At 41.6% G+C, this 18,795-nt stretch overlaps 2 protein-coding genes across 4 annotated transcripts in view; one reads left to right on the forward strand and one right to left on the reverse strand.

Moving 5' to 3' along the window:
• The first annotated feature begins 21 nt into the window (after positions 1 to 21).
• On the forward strand, positions 22 to 5,243 carry RWDD2A (RWD domain containing 2A). Of its 3 annotated transcripts, none has more exons than XM_005153145.3 (3): positions 22 to 419; positions 600 to 818; positions 3,731 to 5,243. In XM_005153145.3, exons 2-3 carry the CDS (start codon positions 621 to 623, stop codon positions 4,406 to 4,408), a joined length of 876 nt encoding a protein of 291 aa, XP_005153202.2. In that variant the 5' UTR covers positions 22 to 419; positions 600 to 620; the 3' UTR covers positions 4,409 to 5,243. The 3 variants fall into 3 exon arrangements, 2 of the variants coding, with proteins under 2 accessions (XP_005153202.2, XP_033917180.1); XM_034061289.1 differs by having other exon boundaries at positions 28 to 129; XR_004081153.2 differs by lacking the exon at positions 22 to 419 and adding an exon at positions 1,741 to 1,835 and having other exon boundaries at positions 686 to 818; positions 3,731 to 3,854.
• A 1,249-nt stretch (positions 5,244 to 6,492) lies between these two features.
• Positions 6,493 to 18,795, reverse strand: part of ME1 (malic enzyme 1) — a 167,375-nt gene continuing 155,072 nt past the window's right edge. Inside the window, exons 11-14 of the mRNA XM_005153144.3 lie at positions 17,603 to 17,745; positions 15,653 to 15,826; positions 9,022 to 9,120; positions 6,493 to 6,843 (exon numbers count right to left, since the gene is read on the reverse strand). Coding sequence (XP_005153201.2) covers positions 6,691 to 6,843; positions 9,022 to 9,120; positions 15,653 to 15,826; positions 17,603 to 17,745 — 569 coding nt within the window. The 3' untranslated portion in view covers positions 6,493 to 6,690. The remainder of the gene's footprint in view (positions 6,844 to 9,021; positions 9,121 to 15,652; positions 15,827 to 17,602; positions 17,746 to 18,795) is intronic.

Genomic DNA, 18,795 nt, shown 5'->3' on the forward strand with positions numbered 1-18,795 from the left:
GGCACTGGGGCCACGCCCACTCACCAGTCCACGGTGGAAACGGAGGTTCGGGTCGCGGGTGTCGGTGCCGTGGGAACCGGGGGTGTTGTCGCGTTTCCGCTTCCCCCGGCCCAACCGTTCCGGAGAGCTGTAAGCGTTAACTGCAAACCCGCTGTTAACGTCAGGGCTGGGTGTTTTCCTCTGTAACAGATCAAAGTTCCCCGTGACACCGGGCCTAGCCGGGCCCGGCCCGGCTGACTGCGCATGCGCGCCCTGTCTGTGGTGCTGAGGTGGCGGCACTGAGCTGAAGTGTTTATGGTGCTTCGTCCCCTCAGCAGCCGCCTCCAAGGAAGGCGGCGGCACGAAGAGCCATATCCCCTTCTTTCTGCTTCCCTTCTCTCGCCTTTGCTCCCGGTGGCGGCTTGAAACGCACGGCCCAGGTGAGGCATCTCCATCTTGGTTGTGAAACATGCCTTTAAGGGGCTAACTCCTAAGCGCTTTGTAGCCGTATTTAATCGTCCTCTGTCCTTAAGTAACGGGGTTGCCCAGCGAAGGCCGGCTTGTTGGGTTGCATGGTGTGATGCTGAACTTAACTGTGTGTTGAATCCCTCTTGTTCCAGGTGTGTGCAGAGGGCAGTGCAATGGCTGTCACAGTAAAAGAGTGTCTGGAGCTCCAGCTGATAGAAGTGGAAATGCTCCTTTCAATGTTTCCCAAAAAAGGGGAAGTAAATCTCGATGAGGATGCTGTGCCCAGCGTGCAGCGCTACCTGAGAAACACTGATGGAGCTCTGCCCCCACAGCTCGAATATTCAGTCACTATTGATGTAGGAGAGGCAAAGGTGAGAAATTCCATGCAGATGTGTCCATGTGTGTTGGGTTTTTACTCCTTATGCACACACTTACTTAAACTGCCCTAAAAAAAAAGAAAAAACCCACCTAATTTCTGTTTGTTGCTTTAGAAGTCAAGAGTCTTTTTTTAATCATTTATTTGCGTCTGAACTTCCTTTGGGCAAGAAAGGCTGATAGAATCACAGATAGGAATAGATAACCAACACCAGTGGTATGTGTAGCATTCACAAGGGTTTAGGGTTGTGCTTATATCAGGGTGGTTGATTTACTGTTTTACAAAGAGTTGTGTGTTACAAAGGCAGTGCTGCCCCTGTGGGAACACATATGTTGGACTTTATATTATTCTAGGAAAATTGCCCTAGTAGTTCTCTCATTGACCCCTTGCCACGTGTACTGAAATTCATCGATCTGTATCTGAAATGTTAAAAATAGCCCCAAATGGCAGAATACTATTAAGAAGAGTCACACACTAAAAGAAAACCAACCTATGAATAGCAAAACAAAACTTACAGCATAAAGGAGTTCCAGTAATTTATCTGCTTCAAGAAAAGATTATATATGACAATGAAGTGATGCAAATACTTGCATAGAGAACTTAGGTCTGAGTGTATAATGCTGCAGTAACTGGAAACTGAGAAGAGACAAACACAATCTAGAAGCCGTTTTTCTCAGAGTAAGGAAAACTAAACATCAGAACAATTTACTGGTTAATGATGCAACCTCATGATTACTTGGAAACTTAAGTACAAGCTTAGGTCTCTCTTTAAAACACACCCTTTTACCAGCCTTCAGAGAGAGGTTTTATGAACTGTGCAGGGAGGGCTTGTGCAGGAAGAATTTTTTTCCATCGCAGATTGTCAAGGAACTTGGAAAGGTAATTGGTCATTTCACGATTCACTTCTCTCTCTGCAGGACAATGTATACTGTAGTGAAGGTCCCCTAATGGTAGTACACGGGTGCCCCAGGCACTGAAGACTTGTGAATTCTCTCCTGCTTTTGGCTTAGAGGTAGGGCTTGGTTGCCAAAGAACTGAGGTGCTCCATTTTAAGGTGCTGCAGGAATAATCAAGAAAAATTCAACAGCCCAGGGTTTGTAGGAGATTATTTTACCCAATCTAGAGGTTTCCCTGGCCTAAAATGCATGTAAATCTTCTTATCCCGTATAATCCTGAGAATGCTTCCTCTGTTAGGATGAATACTTGCTTAAAATAATGGTAATAATGTATGGAATCATAGAAAGATTTGGGTTGGAAAGGATTTTAAGCTCATCTAATTCCAAGCCCCTTGCCATGTGCCTCTAATCATAAACACTCTCTCATATAACTCTTGGCCTTGTTTTCCTGGTGTAGATCCTGGGAGTTGGCTGTGTTTGTTGGGCAGCTGTGCATTTGGTAAGGGACAAGGTTCTCAGAAGCCACTTGCCCCTTGACTGACAGACTTGTAGTTTATTGCTGTAGCAGCACTGAGCACATACTGAGTATGTGCACTAGAAATATCCCTAGAAGGTACCTGTGCCGCCTTTCCAGCAGTACCTCTAAACAGCAGACGAGAGCAGACTTGGTATCATTAGGTATGTTGGGAAAGTCACACCATGGTGCAATGTCTTGGGTTCAGCAGTAGCAGTCATTTTTTCTCCTTAGTAGCTGTTGCAGTGCTGTGTTTTTTACTTTCAGCCTGGGAACAGCGCTGATAACATCGATGCTTTTAGTTACTGCTCAAATGTTAAGTCTGACCAAGCATTCTGAGCTTCATGCTCTGCCAGGGAGGAGGGGAAGCCGGGAAGAAGCAGAGACAGAGCACCTGACCCAAACTAACTGTCGTGGTTTAAGCTGCACAGCTCGTTCACTCACCCCTCCCTCCTCCCCGCTCCCCCAACTCCCGGAGAGTTGAGGAGGAGAATCCAAAGAATGTAGCTCCCACGGGTTGAGATAAGCACAGTTTAATTGCTAAGGTATAACATAAATCACTACTGCTACTACTACTACAAGTAATAATGATAAAGCAAATAACAAGTGAAGAGAATACAACACCTCACCAGCCACCGACCCATAACTCACCCCACCCTGCCACTCCAAGCATCGACTGATACCTCCTCCATTCCCCAGAGCCCCAGCCCTTCCGGGTAACTCTCGGTTACATCCTGGGTATGAAGTGCTATGGTATGGAATACCTCTTTGGCTAGCCTGGGTCAGGTGTCCTGTCTCTCCTTCCTCCCGGCCTCCCCTCCTCCCTGACAGAGCATGAGGGTCAGAAAGTCCTTGGACAAACCAAACATTTGAGCAGTAACTCAAAACATCGCTGCTGTCAGCACCGTTCCCAGCCCGAAAGTCAAAACACTGTGCTGCACCAGCTACTAAGAAGGAGAAAAAAATGACTGCTACTGCTGAACCCAGGACACTAACCAAAGAGGTATTCCATACCACAGCATGTTATGCTCAGGATGTAACTGAGAATTACCCAGAAGGGTTGGTTCACTGCTCGGTCAGGCTGGGTATCAACGGGTGGTATTGTATTCTCTTCCCTTGTTATTTCTCTTATTATTATTGGTGGTAGCAGTAGTGGTTTGTGTTATACTTTTGTTACTGGGCTGTTCTTATCTCAACCCATGGGAGTTATCTTTTGATTCTCCCCATCTCTCCAGGGGGTGAGAAGAAAGGGGGGAATGAGTGAGAGGGCTGCATGGCTGACTAAGAGCCTGGGTTTAAAACATGACATGCAACAAAAGAAAAGGTGCAAACAAAATAATACATTATGGGGAAAAGGAAACTGGAAATTCCAGTCATAAGGACACTGCAATCTTAATTACATCTCTGTATAACCTGCTTTTGACAGGGACAAAGAATCTAATGTCTTCAGTAGCTGCAGAATTAATTTTCCTTTTGTGTGTGTGTTCTGTTTTTAAGGTAAAAGTGGAACTGCAGGTACTGCTGCCTCGTATGTACCCTCATGTAGCTCCTCAGCTTTTCGTGAGATCAGATGCACTGCACAGACAGCAACAGCTGGAGCTCAACACTCATCTTGCTTCTCACATGAGCTCTTTGGATTCAGGTGAACTGTGTATATGTGAAGCTGTGCAGTGGCTGAAAGACAACAGCCTGCCTTACTTGGAAAACAGCAAGATCTCTTCTGAAAGTGCCTCAGAAAAAGTGGCAGTTAAAGAAACATTGCGTCGTATGTGGATCTACAGCCATCATATATATAGGCAGGAACTGAGGAAAAAGATTTTTGACTGTGCAAAGAAATTAAATCTGACTGGCTTCTGCCTGACAGGGAAACCTGGTGTCATCTGTGTGGAGGGACTCCGAGAACACTGTGAAGAGTTCTGGCGGGTTATTAGATATCCCAACTGGAAGCATATTTCATGCAAGCATGTGGAGAACATAGAAACAGAGGGAAGCATCGATGGTCTTCGGCTCTTTCGTGCTTTTGAAGACCTACAGTTTCAGGCACATGGAGATTATGGCCTGAGGAATGACTACCACATGGATCTTGGCCAGTTCCTAGAATTCCTGAAACAGCATCAAAGTGGACACATTTTTCAGATCTTATTTGATGTTGAAGGCAAACTTTCAGACAAGTAAGAGAAACTCTGGAAGGAGTTCTAATTTTGGACAGCAAGAGGTGACTAACATTGAAATACCGTGCCTTACAGCTACTGTGAAAAGGGAAACAGTTTAATATACAAGAAGAATGGTGAAGTAGTTAATCTTAGCTTCTCTTCAGATTTGCCCCATATCTCTGAGAGGTGTTTGCTTATTTTCTGTGACCCTAGAATTGGCATTTGTCACTATGAGCCATGCCCCAAAGTGCCTGCAAGGTGATAAACATTCCACACTGTATCCTTAATTACACACTGCTGTCTCGTCATATGTGTTGTATGTTACTAAGGTTCAGTGTAGACCTGCACTTAACTTGTACATAAAGTTTTGGGATACAAAAGTGCCTGCAGTCACAGCTGAACATGGTTGCCAATAGTTGTACACCCAGCTCAAGGAAATCTCACTGTTGCATTCATGGGTTAGTGTCTTTTGCTGCTTCACAAAGCATCTGCTCTCCATTCAATTAATCCATGAAATGCAAAGGCTTATGTCCAGCCACAGGAACAAGTTTTAATTTTTAAATAAAGGGTGGGGGAAGGAAGAAGAAGCCCACGTCACCCCGTTCTTTGTACACTTTAGGTGGCACCTATATAGTTATATTGCCAATACCAGCATTGTTGCAATCCTCTTCCTGTAATTTCATTACATGGTCTGGTTATGTTAATAGTAATTTTTCAGCTGCCCAACTCATGGCATTTTATATTAACATTATCAGGTCAAGCACCTTTGAAAATGTGTAAAATAGGACAAAACTTAGTGTTTCCTCTGGTTTTCCTCTGTTACATAAGGAAATACATGTAAAATATGGGAAAATGAAAGCCCTATATATATATTATATATTAAATATAAATACATGTCATTTTACCCATCCTTTCTCTGTCAAATTAGTACTGAGAGACAATTTTCCAGCAGCTTTTCACAGGAAATGATATTGAACAGCTTGTTAGGCAATGCTTTCCTGAGGGGTAGCATGCTGATTGTGTGTATTTAGGTAGTGAATTGCAATTCAGTCTTCCGATTCATAACAGATTATCATGTTCAGTATAATATGTAGAAGAAGAATGGGCCTTACAGGATTACTAGCTTACCGCTTTCCACTTTGTTTTTGAGCACCATACTTTGAACATTGGTGCTAAGCAATATAAGCAGACTTACTGTTGAGCTGTAGAACTTTGGATGTTTGACTCCAACAATCAGCCTGTTTTGACAGCAGCTATTTAAAAGGCTGTTTCAGTACACTAAGCTGATGACTAGAAAAATACCAGATATTATTATATTTCAAATAAAAGATAAGAAAGTGTTTTAATACTTCTAATAGCCATAGATCAAAATACAAAGGAAGGCAGTATTTCTGGTTGCTCAGAATGAAGATTAACCTGCATTCCTTCACTGTGGTAAGTACCTTGTTTGTATGATCATAACTTTGGCCAAAAGCACAGTAAGGGAAAAATATTCACAATCAGGCATTTTGCAGTGTGGGAGAAGTTGCCTCTCCTCTTTGGAATTGAGGACCTGCAGGCTGAGCTGTGGCAGAGCTGAGGGGCTGGACAGAAGAAGTTAATTTTGTAGAAATAATCTCTATAGCATGATAGCAGGAAAAAAAACTTCAGGTACACTTTGTTTCCAGAACTGTCCAAAGAGCACACTACATTTGTCTTGGAGTAGTAATTCTGTAACAAGCAATAATTCCTCAGAGTTTGGGGTTTTTTTTTTAGAACACTGATGCCTGAGTGCAGATTCCACATGATCATGACTCAAAACCAATATGCCAATTTGCATCAGGTCCTGTTGGGAAGTTGCCAAATTATAAACTTTTTCCTTTAAAATAGCAAAACAAGCTGGTTTAGAAACAGGCCTTATCCATGAGATTTCAACCAGAAGGAAATGAGAAAGGCAACACTGTCATAGGTCAGAAAGTCTGTGGAGGAGGATGGTCAGGCAGTTTGGAGTTCTTACACCTGTGATAAAATTATCAACTCAAGATACAAACACTTATTTTGGTAACAAAAAACATCTCTCAAAACACAGTGTAGGATATGTCAATTAAAATAACCAAACACCACAAATACATCTCACAGATTAACTTTTATTTTCTGATGTGTAGTTATGGTTTCTTGATCTGAGTTTCTAACTGAATATTACAATTTAGAAAAAGTTTTCTGCATCTTAAAAAATTAGCTATTCTTAGACTTCCTAGGCAGGGATGTTCTGGATAGTGTAGTGCTTTCTAGCTGCTGCTAGTTTGTTCATTCTTCATTCAATATTTACAGTTTCATGGCTTCTGCAGGCCAGGTGTAGGAGTCGGCCAAAAAGCTGTTGTAATCGGTACTGTAAACCTGAGAGCGGATGAAGGCTTCTAGGTCCTTGGGCTGGGGATAGGTGGAGGCAGTTTTATTCCTGTAGGCTTCTTCTGCGATCTAAAAAGATGCATTAAAATCATAATTAGTGCTGATTTATAAACTATTTGAGTACTTTCAATAGGATTTAAAAGTTGGAATTAGCTCAAAATCAAGGTAAGACTTCATCTTCTCCAGTGCTGACAGTCACCTATATTGACACTGAATCCAGGCTAGTAGTGAGAAAGACTGGGAAAAGATGATGTTTGCATTTAAGTGAATCTGACTCGTGCTACCTTTGAACACGATTACATGTCATTGCTGTTACAAATACAGCACTCCTCCTCATCCAGTAATATCTTGGCTTTTGTTGTACAGTAGTGGATAATACGTTCCACAAACACCAAGCACTGAAATACAATTTATGTGTTTTAATCATCAGGTTAGTCTGATTTACCATCTTCTCCAAAGCACTGTAAGAAAAGTTTGTTCCATGCCCCCAAACTCCCTGCATATCAACGAAGTTGTTTATTCACCAGTTTGACAATATATTTCTTAAAGGTAAACTCAGGAGAAAAAATAAGTCTTATACAATGCATGTGTTCAATTCTAGAGATGGTTGGGAGAATATGAGTATTTGCTTGCTTTTTCCAACCCAAGACCATACCTGAGTGAATTCACTTACGCATCACAAGTATAGCTGTAGCAAAACTGACGTTTAGAAGGAGTTGAAGTCCGCTCAACACATCAAGGTAGCCTCTCACGTCCGTACAACACTTACTAGAGAAATGTCTGTTTTTAGACTGGACATTCAGCTACGAAACCAAAGAAGTTTGACAGACTGCTTTTATGCAGCAGCACTCTTTGGAAAGATCAGCTTCAAACTGTATTTGGTAATCAGACAAATGCTCCTACTTTGAATAAAAGGAAGATGGTCTCCTTCCTGCTTGCCCTAGCTCTCTTTAAAACATAAATGTTTTGGCTTGGTGAGAAGCTGAGACCTCAAGTTACCGTATTTAGACTTCCCGTCTAGGATTAATGTGAAGCCCAACCTGATTTGACTGAGCAGCATTTTGGGTGTTAATGTGAGAGTTCATCTTCAGGTCTGTGCACATAATTATCATAGCTGAATACAGTCTGAATTTACATCCCATGTTTGGTATTCCAAAAACTGTTGAGAGTATTCCTCCCCTGGAAGAGGCAGAGGCCATTGCTAAACCTCCTGGGCTGTATGAGCCAGAGTAGGTACTCGCAAGAATAAAGTTTCAACAAAGATGAGGGAGACAGAATTGTTTGATAATATTTTCCTTTCTTGTATTTGCTGTAACATGAACAAGTAGAGGAGGAATTTCTATCACTGTGTTTCTGCCAAACACACCAGCAGTTTGATTTTGCCTGAGGAATCCGGGTAACGTTTTGACACTTACAGAAAAGATATTATTTGCCTAAGATGATGTGAACTGTGAGAAGGATTTTTGTTAAATACCCAGAATGAGTGAAGCCAGGGGAACTGTTTCACATGTGATGGCTCCTTGTTGTTCTTTCCAAAGAATATGCAGTAAGTGGAATTATTCACAGCATGGTGACCAAGAGAGAAAACAGTAATTGAGAAAAAAAGGTCATGGAAGAGTAGCAAAATAACCTTCTAAAATGCTGAAAAAAAACCTTCCTAAAGAACAGAACAAGGGAGGAACTGGGATAAATGCATTATTTGAAAGCTTCCTCTTCTCTCTGTGGGTTTAAGTCAGTTACTGAAAATCCACCTGCATCAGCTCAATATTTACCAGTAAAAGCCAACCAAATGAACAACCCCCTGGCCCAAACCTGAGCCATAAACAAAAAGCATCCCTCGTAGTTAGTTATTTTGATAGGCCAGAGTAAGAGCAGGATAAAAAGGGAGTAGTCCCTGGACACAGGGTGACATTTTGACAGGCAACTGAGCACCACAAAGGGCCAACACCTTCAGCTGTGCACCTCACACAACTGTAAGCCCAGGGACCCACTCATAGCTGGTGCACAGCTCAGTTCGGGCTCCTCAAACATAAACACTTGCTATAGTTCCATATCCTTCCGTCTTGTACTTGGATTACATTTACATTTATGAATTTAAATTCAATTTTGAAACTGCTACTCATCCAAGACTGACGTGAACCAACTTCAACTTGTGCGGAGGTGTGATAGCTGATCAAATCAAATGCTAAATGACGTAGAGAGCGTGGGGAGAAGAGAAGCCACAGGAGACTGAAATAAATGACTTACCCTTACAGCAATTTTCAGCGATACTTCCTGAATAGCGACTAATGGAGGATACAGACGACCCTCCTGTAAATTCTCATCCGAAACTTGCTGAGCTATTACCTAGAAAAAAAAGCAGACATGTTTAACTTGAAATGCAGATGCAGCTCTGCCTCTATGAGACAGTGATCTAGTCTGAGGCAAAGAAATGGTTTTGCTTTCTCAGATCACACAGATACTGCTTAATCCACCTAGGCAGTGTGTTTTACAACCAGCCTTAGCAATAGGAGTAGCTACACAAGAGCTAGAAGTTTAGGGAGTTATGCGCTTTTCTCACTCAGACAGTAAGACTTATTCAAGTCCAACAGATCCGTTTTAAGACGCAATGGGTCCTGGGGCTGCCTTTAGGTCTAATGGTAGTTCTGCTATCATTAGCTAAAATCTGGTTGTCATTTGAAAATCTGAAATAGCATATAGCCTTTCAGGGTGATCCAGATTGGGATTCAGCTGATGCCAGTTAGCTAACCTATCTTCTACCTTGTAATCTCATTGGTGGACTTGAGGGTTTAATATCTTAAGTGCCCATATTTGTACCTTCTAGGGAACAGCTAGTTAGAACCAAATCTAAATACCTTATAAGCAAACTAAGCACGAAACCAATGTATTAAAAATGGTCTGAGTGCATGTGGTTTTTAATGGCTACCTCCGCTAACATCCTCTATGCAATTCTCAAAACAAGCTAGTAAAAAACATTAGGAGAGATTTGTATCAGCAGAATCCAAATTTCTCTACCTTGCTTTGGGACAGAAAGGAATGACTCTGGGAAGGGGATGTCACTTGCCCTTTCAACAGCTGGGAACACGTAACAGTCACAGGGAAAGGAAGTTCTTTGTACAGTGCAAGCTCATACTTCTTAAAGCTGTTACAGTTTATAAGCAGTTTCCATTGACATTTGGTACATTAGGCTTGCTCCTGGAGTGTGTCCTTCCATTTAGTTTAATCCAAAAGGAAACCAGTGCGCTTCTTCAGTGCACATAGGTAGAGTCTATAGGGACACCAGGGAGATGTGCTCCAGTAGACCATTCTAATGCAAAATAGAAGAGTGATATAGAGGCACCCTTTGTGTTCTCATCAGTAGAAATTATATACTTTTGTGGAAATAAAACTTAGATAATAAAAGATTAGAACCAAACCACTGACTGATCCAGGAGCGCAAGGATAATACTGTGTGATGTGACCTGCAAAGGGTACTCTGCGGATGGAAGGAAAACTGGTCTGGATAGTATCTGGTGTTGTCATGTATGACCCATCAAGAGGTTCTGAAAACACCAGGGAAGTCCAGGAAACACTGTGAAATTAAACTGCTAACATGACCCAAAGGGAAAGCAAGAACTGCACTTTTGAGGGAACATCCTAGGAAGACACTAGTAACAGCACAAACTGCTTCCGACAGTTCATGTTGTATGTGGGAAATAGGACCTTGTGTATGTTGCTTGCTAACAGGTAGGACTGTGTCAGAAGAGATGCCTGGATATCATCAATTCAACTTTTCTGACAGAAGTAGGTAAATAGTTTGAATTAAATAGCAAATGCTATAGTAACTCCAGGTTCAAAGAGAAACAACAAAGTTCTCTTCTGCAATCTACACAGCATGCTGGTAGGTGTAGTAAGTTTTTCCATTCAGAGTGCAAATGGCAACAAGAGCAACAAGAACCTACCCTCTTGTTGAGTATAACAAATAAAGGAAAATTACTTACATTTTAATCCGATACTGAGAAATGCAGCAGAGATAAAACCACACTAGAGGGAGCTAAGACAACGTAAAATGTAGGTTTTGCGTTCCACAATAGCAAGTAGGTTAGTTAAAATTGATCAGCAGCCCTCTGATAAAACAAGAAGTGCACCTGAATGTGTAATGGGGAGCTTACAACATGAGGTTTCTGCTGTCAGCAGTTCAATGGGGCTCAGCAGGAAAGATGAAATCTGAAGAAATCAACAGCAAGTTGCTGTTAGTGTGATGTATCACTGAAAGCGAAAGGTCAGGGGCAGCCTGTTTCTGTTTTGTGATGGGGTTGATGGAAAGCAAGCAACAAAACATTTGAGTGCTGCTGGGAGTGGGAGAGGTAGCAAGCTTAACTATTTAGATGCCAGGCTATTCCTTCTGACAGACTCCTGTAACAGCATCAGAAACTAAGCAAAACCACAGAATCAAGCTTTTTCAAAGGGAATGACACCTTCCCCATGTGGTCTCTGAAAAACGCTCCTCAAGAACACCAGCTCAGTGGCAGGGGGCAGAATGATGAGTCAACACTGGGAGTTATTAAGAAAACAAGAGGCGACACAGAAAATGTGATTACACCAATGTATATATCCACAATGTGCCACTGCTTGAACAGTGTGCATTTTTGCTCCTCCTGCTTCAAATAAGAATGGGACAGAATCAAGAGGGGTATGACCAAAAGGTAGGGTTGTTTTTTATTTATGAGGAAACAAACAAAATGATAAACCAGCCTTGGGAGGAAAAAAAAAAGAATATTGAAAGAAAATGCATCGCAATCAAAGATGAACGTTTCTCATGGCACTATAGGGAACCCAATTCATCAGAGAGCAGGAAATTATGAGAGTTTCTTTCTCCACAGAACTCATAATTAGACTATGACACTAATTGCCAAATGATGTTCAAATGTATAAACATGTTTAAGAAGCCACCAGGCTTGTTTATGAAAGATAATCCATACAGGGATAAAATTTCCAGCGCAGGAAGGCCATATAGAACAGGCTGCCAGAAGCTGAGAAGTCATTTCAACAAAAGGATCACTCTGTATCTTCCCATCTGTATTTTCCTCAGCTTCTGCTACTGCTTATTTTCGCAGGAAGACACTGAGCAGGCTGCAACTCACCCTTAGGTGCAACCCAGTTTGGCTATTTGGCTATTTTTGTGTTTTAAATTTTAGTTAATTAAAGTTTTTAATACAGAAATTAGCTAAGCCTTATTGCAGAACTTCAATGAAAGGGGATCAAGACAACAAATGGCATAAAGCAAGTGGGGCTTCTTGGGTTTTGGAGGACAAATTCTCTATAATGAAAGGATTTAATAGGATTATTTCTGGAGTAACTTAACTGTAGGTCATACATGCCAAGAATATTTCATTAGTTCATAATTCTCTGTCCCTTTGTTGTGTTTGGTAGAACTTAGAATAATAGGTAATGTCCCTTGTCATCACTGAGTAATTGCCTGCAATTAAGAGTTATTACAGCTCTCAGCACCTTAGATTTATTGTCTAAAATCAAAGTTACATCCTATTTTACTTGGCAGAAAGAAAAGAACACTGCAAGTAGAATTTGTTGTAGTTACAATAAGCTGTTTGTGACTTTTATTGGATTTAACTGGAGAGGTGGCAAAGCAAGAAGACAGGAGGTGCAGGCATGCAGCCTGGGATGCTTCTTTTTTATAACTGCTTTTTTCAGGTAAGCTACTGCTACAATCTGAGAAGATCTCTCTTTCTAAAATGAATGGTTTTGGTGCTTTCAATTTTGCACCATCTTCGGTGCTTCCATGTCAAATGGAGAATACAAACCACTCTTCTAAAACCCACATGAAACTATTTTAATTTTATCCCCCCATTAAAAAAGCCAAGAAAACCTAACAAAAAGCACTTCTGCTTTTGCTATGTACTGCAATTTCAGCCGAGGGCCTACACAGCCCGCCCAGCCTTCACACCCCTGACACATCTTCCAGCAAAGGCTCCTCTGAAATCCATCAGTGGTTGCCTTGCTCGGTAACCGCCTGTCCCTCACCCAAGCCCCATCCACACACTGCCTCGCACAAAGTAAGGAGACCAGATGTGAATGCTCTTAGTTCCAGCTGTGAGGCCAGTAGCCATCCACTGATCTTGCCACCAACAGAGACCTTCTATGCAAATAACCCCACCGACATTTTCACAGGTCAAACTTTTCTAGGGATTTTACTAGAGGAAGGCAATTGTGTAAGAAAACCTTTACCAAATAAAAAAAGAAGTCAGGTGAGAACCTCTACCTCAAGAGAGAATTTCAAAGCTTCCTTGCAGTTTCTGATACTATTTTACTTCCCTGTTACATGTCTCTGTTCAGATAAATTCCTTTGTTCTGAACAGGTTTATTTTCTGAGTAGACCACCACTTGAAACACAGTTGAATCCACACATATGCCACCTTTCATCCATCAGCACTCTATATATAGGAACCATTTCACTCAAACCAAAATGAAGCAACTCCTAGAATGAAATAAGACAACTGTTTAACACAGCACTTTAGACCAGCAGGCGAAGATCACCGTATCCAACTGAAATTACAGGGGAGGATTTAAAGGGAGGATATAATTACCCCAAAACTTTCAAGATGGATCATTGCCCTTCGAGGATGGTTAAAGCCAGTGGAGACAGTCTGGGCTTTTTACTAATTTTAAAGATGGCAATTGTGAATCTCTTTCATATAAAGGGCAAGCTGCTGGCAAACTGCTTTAAAGATGCCATAGGCTGGACCTTAAATAAAGCTTTCAAAAATCCAGCACGGGCAGCGTGCAGGGCCTGCTGTTTATGAAAGCTTCATATGACATACTGCCAGTCAGAGGATCACGTTGCCTATCAATTGCCTCTGAGTGATAGCTAAGGACCATTTTCTTCCTCTAATCCATGAAGAGAACAGAAGGAGCAAGAATTAGAATGCAATGCCCCTTACAGAAGCTGCAAGAGCTGAGTCAGGCATTCTCTCGCTGCTAATCAGTGCAGCTTTCTCTCCTATTGTCGTAGTTAAAACCAAGTCCCCTAACTCCCGGAGAGTTAGGAAGGAGAATCCAAAGAATGTAGTCCCCACGGATTGAGATAAGAACGGTTTAATTGCTAAAGCATAACACAAAACCCCTACTGCCATTTACTACTACAAATAATAATGATACAGCAAACAGCAAGTGAAAAGAATACAACACCCCACCAGCCACCGACCCATAACTCACTCCACCCTGCCTGGCCGAGCACCATGTGCTCCCTCCTCCATTTTTCTCCAGAGCTCTACCCCTCCAGCTTTCTCTTTCCCAGTATGCATCCTGGGCATCACGTGCTATGGTATGGAATACCTCATTGACTAGCCTGGGTCAGGTGTCCTGTCTTTCCTTCCTCCCGGACTCCCCTCCTCCACCTGGCTGGAAAAAACCTTGAACAAAAAACACCCTTAAAACATGCTCAAACCATGACACCTATAGAAGGAAATTACCACCTAATTGAATCTAGGTCAATTAGAGTTAACTCGGTAAAGTAAGTCTAGACTTCCTCCTTATTCCAATAACCTTAAGAAAAACCCCAAAGCATCAAGCTTTTAATGACTTTGTCTGGACACAGTCAGACCTTCATGCACTTCTAATCTCTGAACCTGAGCCCTCTCTGAGAAGGCTGAGCTTGGGGACACATTCCTGGGATCTGAGCAGCCAGGAATTTGAGCAAGCATAGCCCCCACCACTCTGGATAGAAGGAAGCTGAGTCTTGCGAGGCTCATTATATTGATCTTGGTGCCAACCAAAAGCAGAACCAACAGAGGCAATGAAGGAGGCAGGAACTCAAGGATAGAGTAAGAAGAGAAGGGAAGGGTGAGAAGCAAGAGTGGTAAGGGTATAATGACATTATAGCAGATGAGGAAAAAGATGCTGGACCCAGAAAACCTAAGAAAGTTACAATTTCATTAAGAGAGAAACAGCTACAGTCAGATTAACTTATTGTTTTGGGAGATAATTTTTTTGGTAAAAAAATAAAACCCCAAAGCATTAAACATTTGATTTCAACCATGCTTGTAATCAAGTTTGTTTGAATAAGGGATTCGAAAATAATAAATGCCAGATGCTTCTCTCATATGTGAAGATATAATCCTATGCACTTATGATATCATAATGTAAGACAGTGGAAGTTAGAGTTTGAACATTCACTGGAAGTAGGTGGTGAATAACTCCCAGAAGTAACAGTGTTTGCTCTCTATTCATCTCTTGACCACTGAATGGAGATAAAGGAGGAGAGATCACACGCTGGGTAATGGCATAACGTCATAAAGTTGCTTGAAGAAATAAAATAACTAATGCAGAAAAGGATAGAAAAGAAAATGGCAAGAATAATATGGCAGTTGTGTAAAAGTGTGGTGAAGGAGCCACAAGGCAATGGAGCACTTCCACCAGCTGTTGACAAGGGAGGTCCACAAAAGATGATTCCAACAGCTCTGCTTAAAAATAGCAGAAAGCTAAAAGAAATTCAGTCTATTTTTTCCAGCAAAACACACCCACAATCACCCCAAAGCTGCCAACATCAAACCAGAATTCCTTTCAATCTAAAAAATCAAACCTACGTGCGTGTGTACGCAAACCTATGTGCATTCGCCTATGATAATACAGTACTGACGGTCTTCTTCCCTTGCCAACAGGAGGTGTGGTTTATGTCAGATGATCTTTGGAACACACATTTATGTTTTTTAAAGTAACTTCTTCAAACAGGCTTTATAAAACCAATGCACCTTGTACATAAAGACCTTATACAGAAAACACTGTTTTATCAAATTTGAAGATAATGCTTAGTGTTTTCTGTTTAACTGCTCATTATTACCAAGTTACTAAATTAAAGAATTTAAGTAATTTTTAACAGTACCTCAGCAGTTGTGAGGAACACATCCTCACTAATATGTCTCAGGCCACACGAAATAACACCAAGGGCAACTCCTGGGAACACATAGGAATTGTTACCCTGTCCAGGATAGAGTGTTTTTCCGTTTGGAAGAGTGACAGGATCAAAAGGACTTCCACTGGCAAAAATACCCCGGCCCTAAATTGGAACAAGAAAGTGGAAGAAAGCACGTTAGTTAAGAGGACGCTGTTGAAGTATTTCACACATCCTTTTAAATATTTGTCACCTGGGGAGCTGGGTTGCATCTATTTAGTACCTCTTCCAAGAGGGTGTTAGAGCTATTTGACGAGTATGTTTCAAGAACATCAGGATGCTGATCCTAGAGATCAGTGGTGATCCTCTGTGACTATCTGATGTCGAAGAGTAATGGCTGCCTTATCCGGGTAAGAGCTATCTCTACCGTTTAGAAGAGGAGAAACTGAAAGCCCGCCCTCATTATGCACTCTGTGCATCTACATCTGAAGAAGGGTATGTGGGAAGAAGGTAAAACTCAAAGCAGACAATACTGTCATGGTGACAACGGGTGTGGGGTGGCCCAGAAGCAGCAACAGTGGCTTACAGTAGCTAAGACGAATATTAGGTCTGGTGTCACTCCGTAGTATGCATGATCAGAGTTGTGATACCATCAGAGCACTAAGAGATGGGCTCTCAGGGGGATGGAGTCTCACTGCTCCCTTGGAGTAAGGAACACCCCTATGGCAGCACATGCTAGAACCATCAAGGGCTGTTCGAGGATGGCAGAAGAGGCACCTCAGAGGTGACTCACCTACAGCACTACTGATTCTCCCCCGATCATTCTTGCCACATAGAGAGAGAAGTAATTTCTACAGCAGGCAATGCAGGTTTGGACTGAGGGGAGTTAACACTGTGCAGGCTCTATGCTCACAGCCCAAAGGCCCCTGTGAATTTAGGTGGGGAAGAACAGCCAGCGTTTATTTATGCTAGCACTGCTGAAGTGATAAATGTCACTGTGAAATACTTCAGACGTGCTTTGTATCAGAAATATCTATGTCTATTTCAGAGAACTGGAAATGTGCATTTTAAAATATGCCACTGTTGCTATTCAGCTCTTCAGAAGAATATTCTGTTTGGTTTGGTGTCATACAGTACTATCATGGCCAGCTTATTATAAGTTTTGGTGACAGATCAAATACTTCAGTGTGTCTCCTACTCTGCCTACCAGATGTTACGCACTGTAACCAATGCTTTATGGAGGCTGCTTCCCTGGCTCTTGCATCGTGCTGTAATTGTGTGCAGTGGGGAATGAGCCTGCTAAATCTGTCGTTTAAACACTGTGAAACTGTCATTCAAACTGCCCTGTATTTGACGAGAAATCCAAACACAATCCACTGTGAAACACATACAGTCAAGTACTCATACATTTCAAATTCTAGGCTGAATACAATAATAAATGAGTGCAATTCTCTTCATTTTCACTTGTGTTTCCATAATAGAAATCTTTGTAAGGAGGAGTCAATTACCCTGGTTCTTAATAAAGAATTCTTTTAAAGATTCTATTTCATGTATTGAAGTATTTTCTTACCCTAAAGAGTATTTATAAAATGTCAAATTAAAACCATGCCACTGTGTGTATATATTACACAAAGTAGTGCAGCTCAAAAACAGGCATAAGGCTTTAATGATTGACAGTTACTGATGTTTGGGTTATAATAAAGATTTTAAGCCTTGCCTGACACCAATAAAAGCTATGAAATGTTTTTATGAGGGTAGAAGCATATATTGACTTCAGTGAAATTGTCTTGATAACATCTGAAAACCATGTTATTTAACTCATTTTCTCTACACACAGAGACATGATTGGTACTTTCTATGCCACCCTCTTGTCTTCCTGCCATTTTAACTTCAATCTCACTTTTCACTATGTGCACTGGAGAGATGTTAATCTTTGGTTACCTCTGTATATTTGTAGCACTGCTCAGCAGTGCATTCTGCTTTGCTGGTAGGGTTGCTGAGAGCAAAAATAATAGGACGTTCATTTAAAGCAGCCATATCCTGAAGAATCTGTTTAGTGAAAGCACCACCAATTGCAGCAACTCCTAAAGAAGAAAACCAAACAGAACAAACAGACAAATAAAGTCAGTTCAGGTAAGACATGTGTGTCACTTTTAAAAGAACAGAGCTCTTTTTACTGGAGGCTTCTCTCTCTAAAATGGAGTTCAACCTGTTTTCTAACATGTGGGCAAAATAAAATTTTGTATAAAAAATTTTGTGGAAGTGAAACTTCAGTATTATCCCTAATATAAGGCAGAACCTATTCACCCCTGTACAGCCCGGTGAATCTATCACTTCACTTTTCTCAGGCCCTTTGTCTATATTAGAAGTGTATCACCCAGCCTGCAGGTAAGTTCAACAAGGAACAGAGAGGTTCAGCTCTGGCTCCCATAGTCATGCAACAGACTGGATAGTTTCTCCCAAAATCCAGTCTGTCAGATTTCATTTTTTTCTGATGTGATGAGTCAAGTCTCTGCCTTCTACAGCTGAACATTTTGTCATCTCCAGCCTCAGCTGAGGAATAATCCCAATTTTGAGTCTAACCTGTCAGCAACAATCCTTTTAATAGGTCCGTTTCCATCCCACCAGACATGCTTTTCTATTCTCCATACAGTCCACACTTACAAATGCTTTTCACAGGGACTAACTGCCAGTTTTGCAGTAAGAAAGCATCTAGCATGAAACCGTCTTAAGTTGGATTCTGTGGCATGGTGGACACAGAATCATGTATCATGTCTTGGACCTTAGATGCTTCACAACCAAAAAAGAGGTGTGTGATGTTTTTGAGATGTCAAGTACACCTGCATTTCTGCCTAATATACAAGATCTGGGAATCCAAGGAGCAGGTCCTTGCTCCCCACACCTTCAGTGGAAAACAAATAAACAGACCTTGCAGTACAACTAAGGATCTTTATTTTGGGGGAGGCCCCTCTCACCTGGATTGTAGAGAAGGTAGCCTTTTTCTTGCCCAGGGCCCCTGATGCCTGGCACCCTGCTCAGCTTTCCACACAGCACCCTATTTTCCAAAACAGAAAAAAACTGGTTTCCCCTCTCATGGGGGAGTCGGAATGGATTAAAACCCAGGCTGGGAGAGA

Source organism: Melopsittacus undulatus, chromosome 3, assembly GCF_012275295.1.
Source record: "Melopsittacus undulatus isolate bMelUnd1 chromosome 3, bMelUnd1.mat.Z, whole genome shotgun sequence".
Classification (NCBI taxonomy): Eukaryota; Metazoa; Chordata; class Aves; order Psittaciformes; family Psittaculidae; genus Melopsittacus; species Melopsittacus undulatus.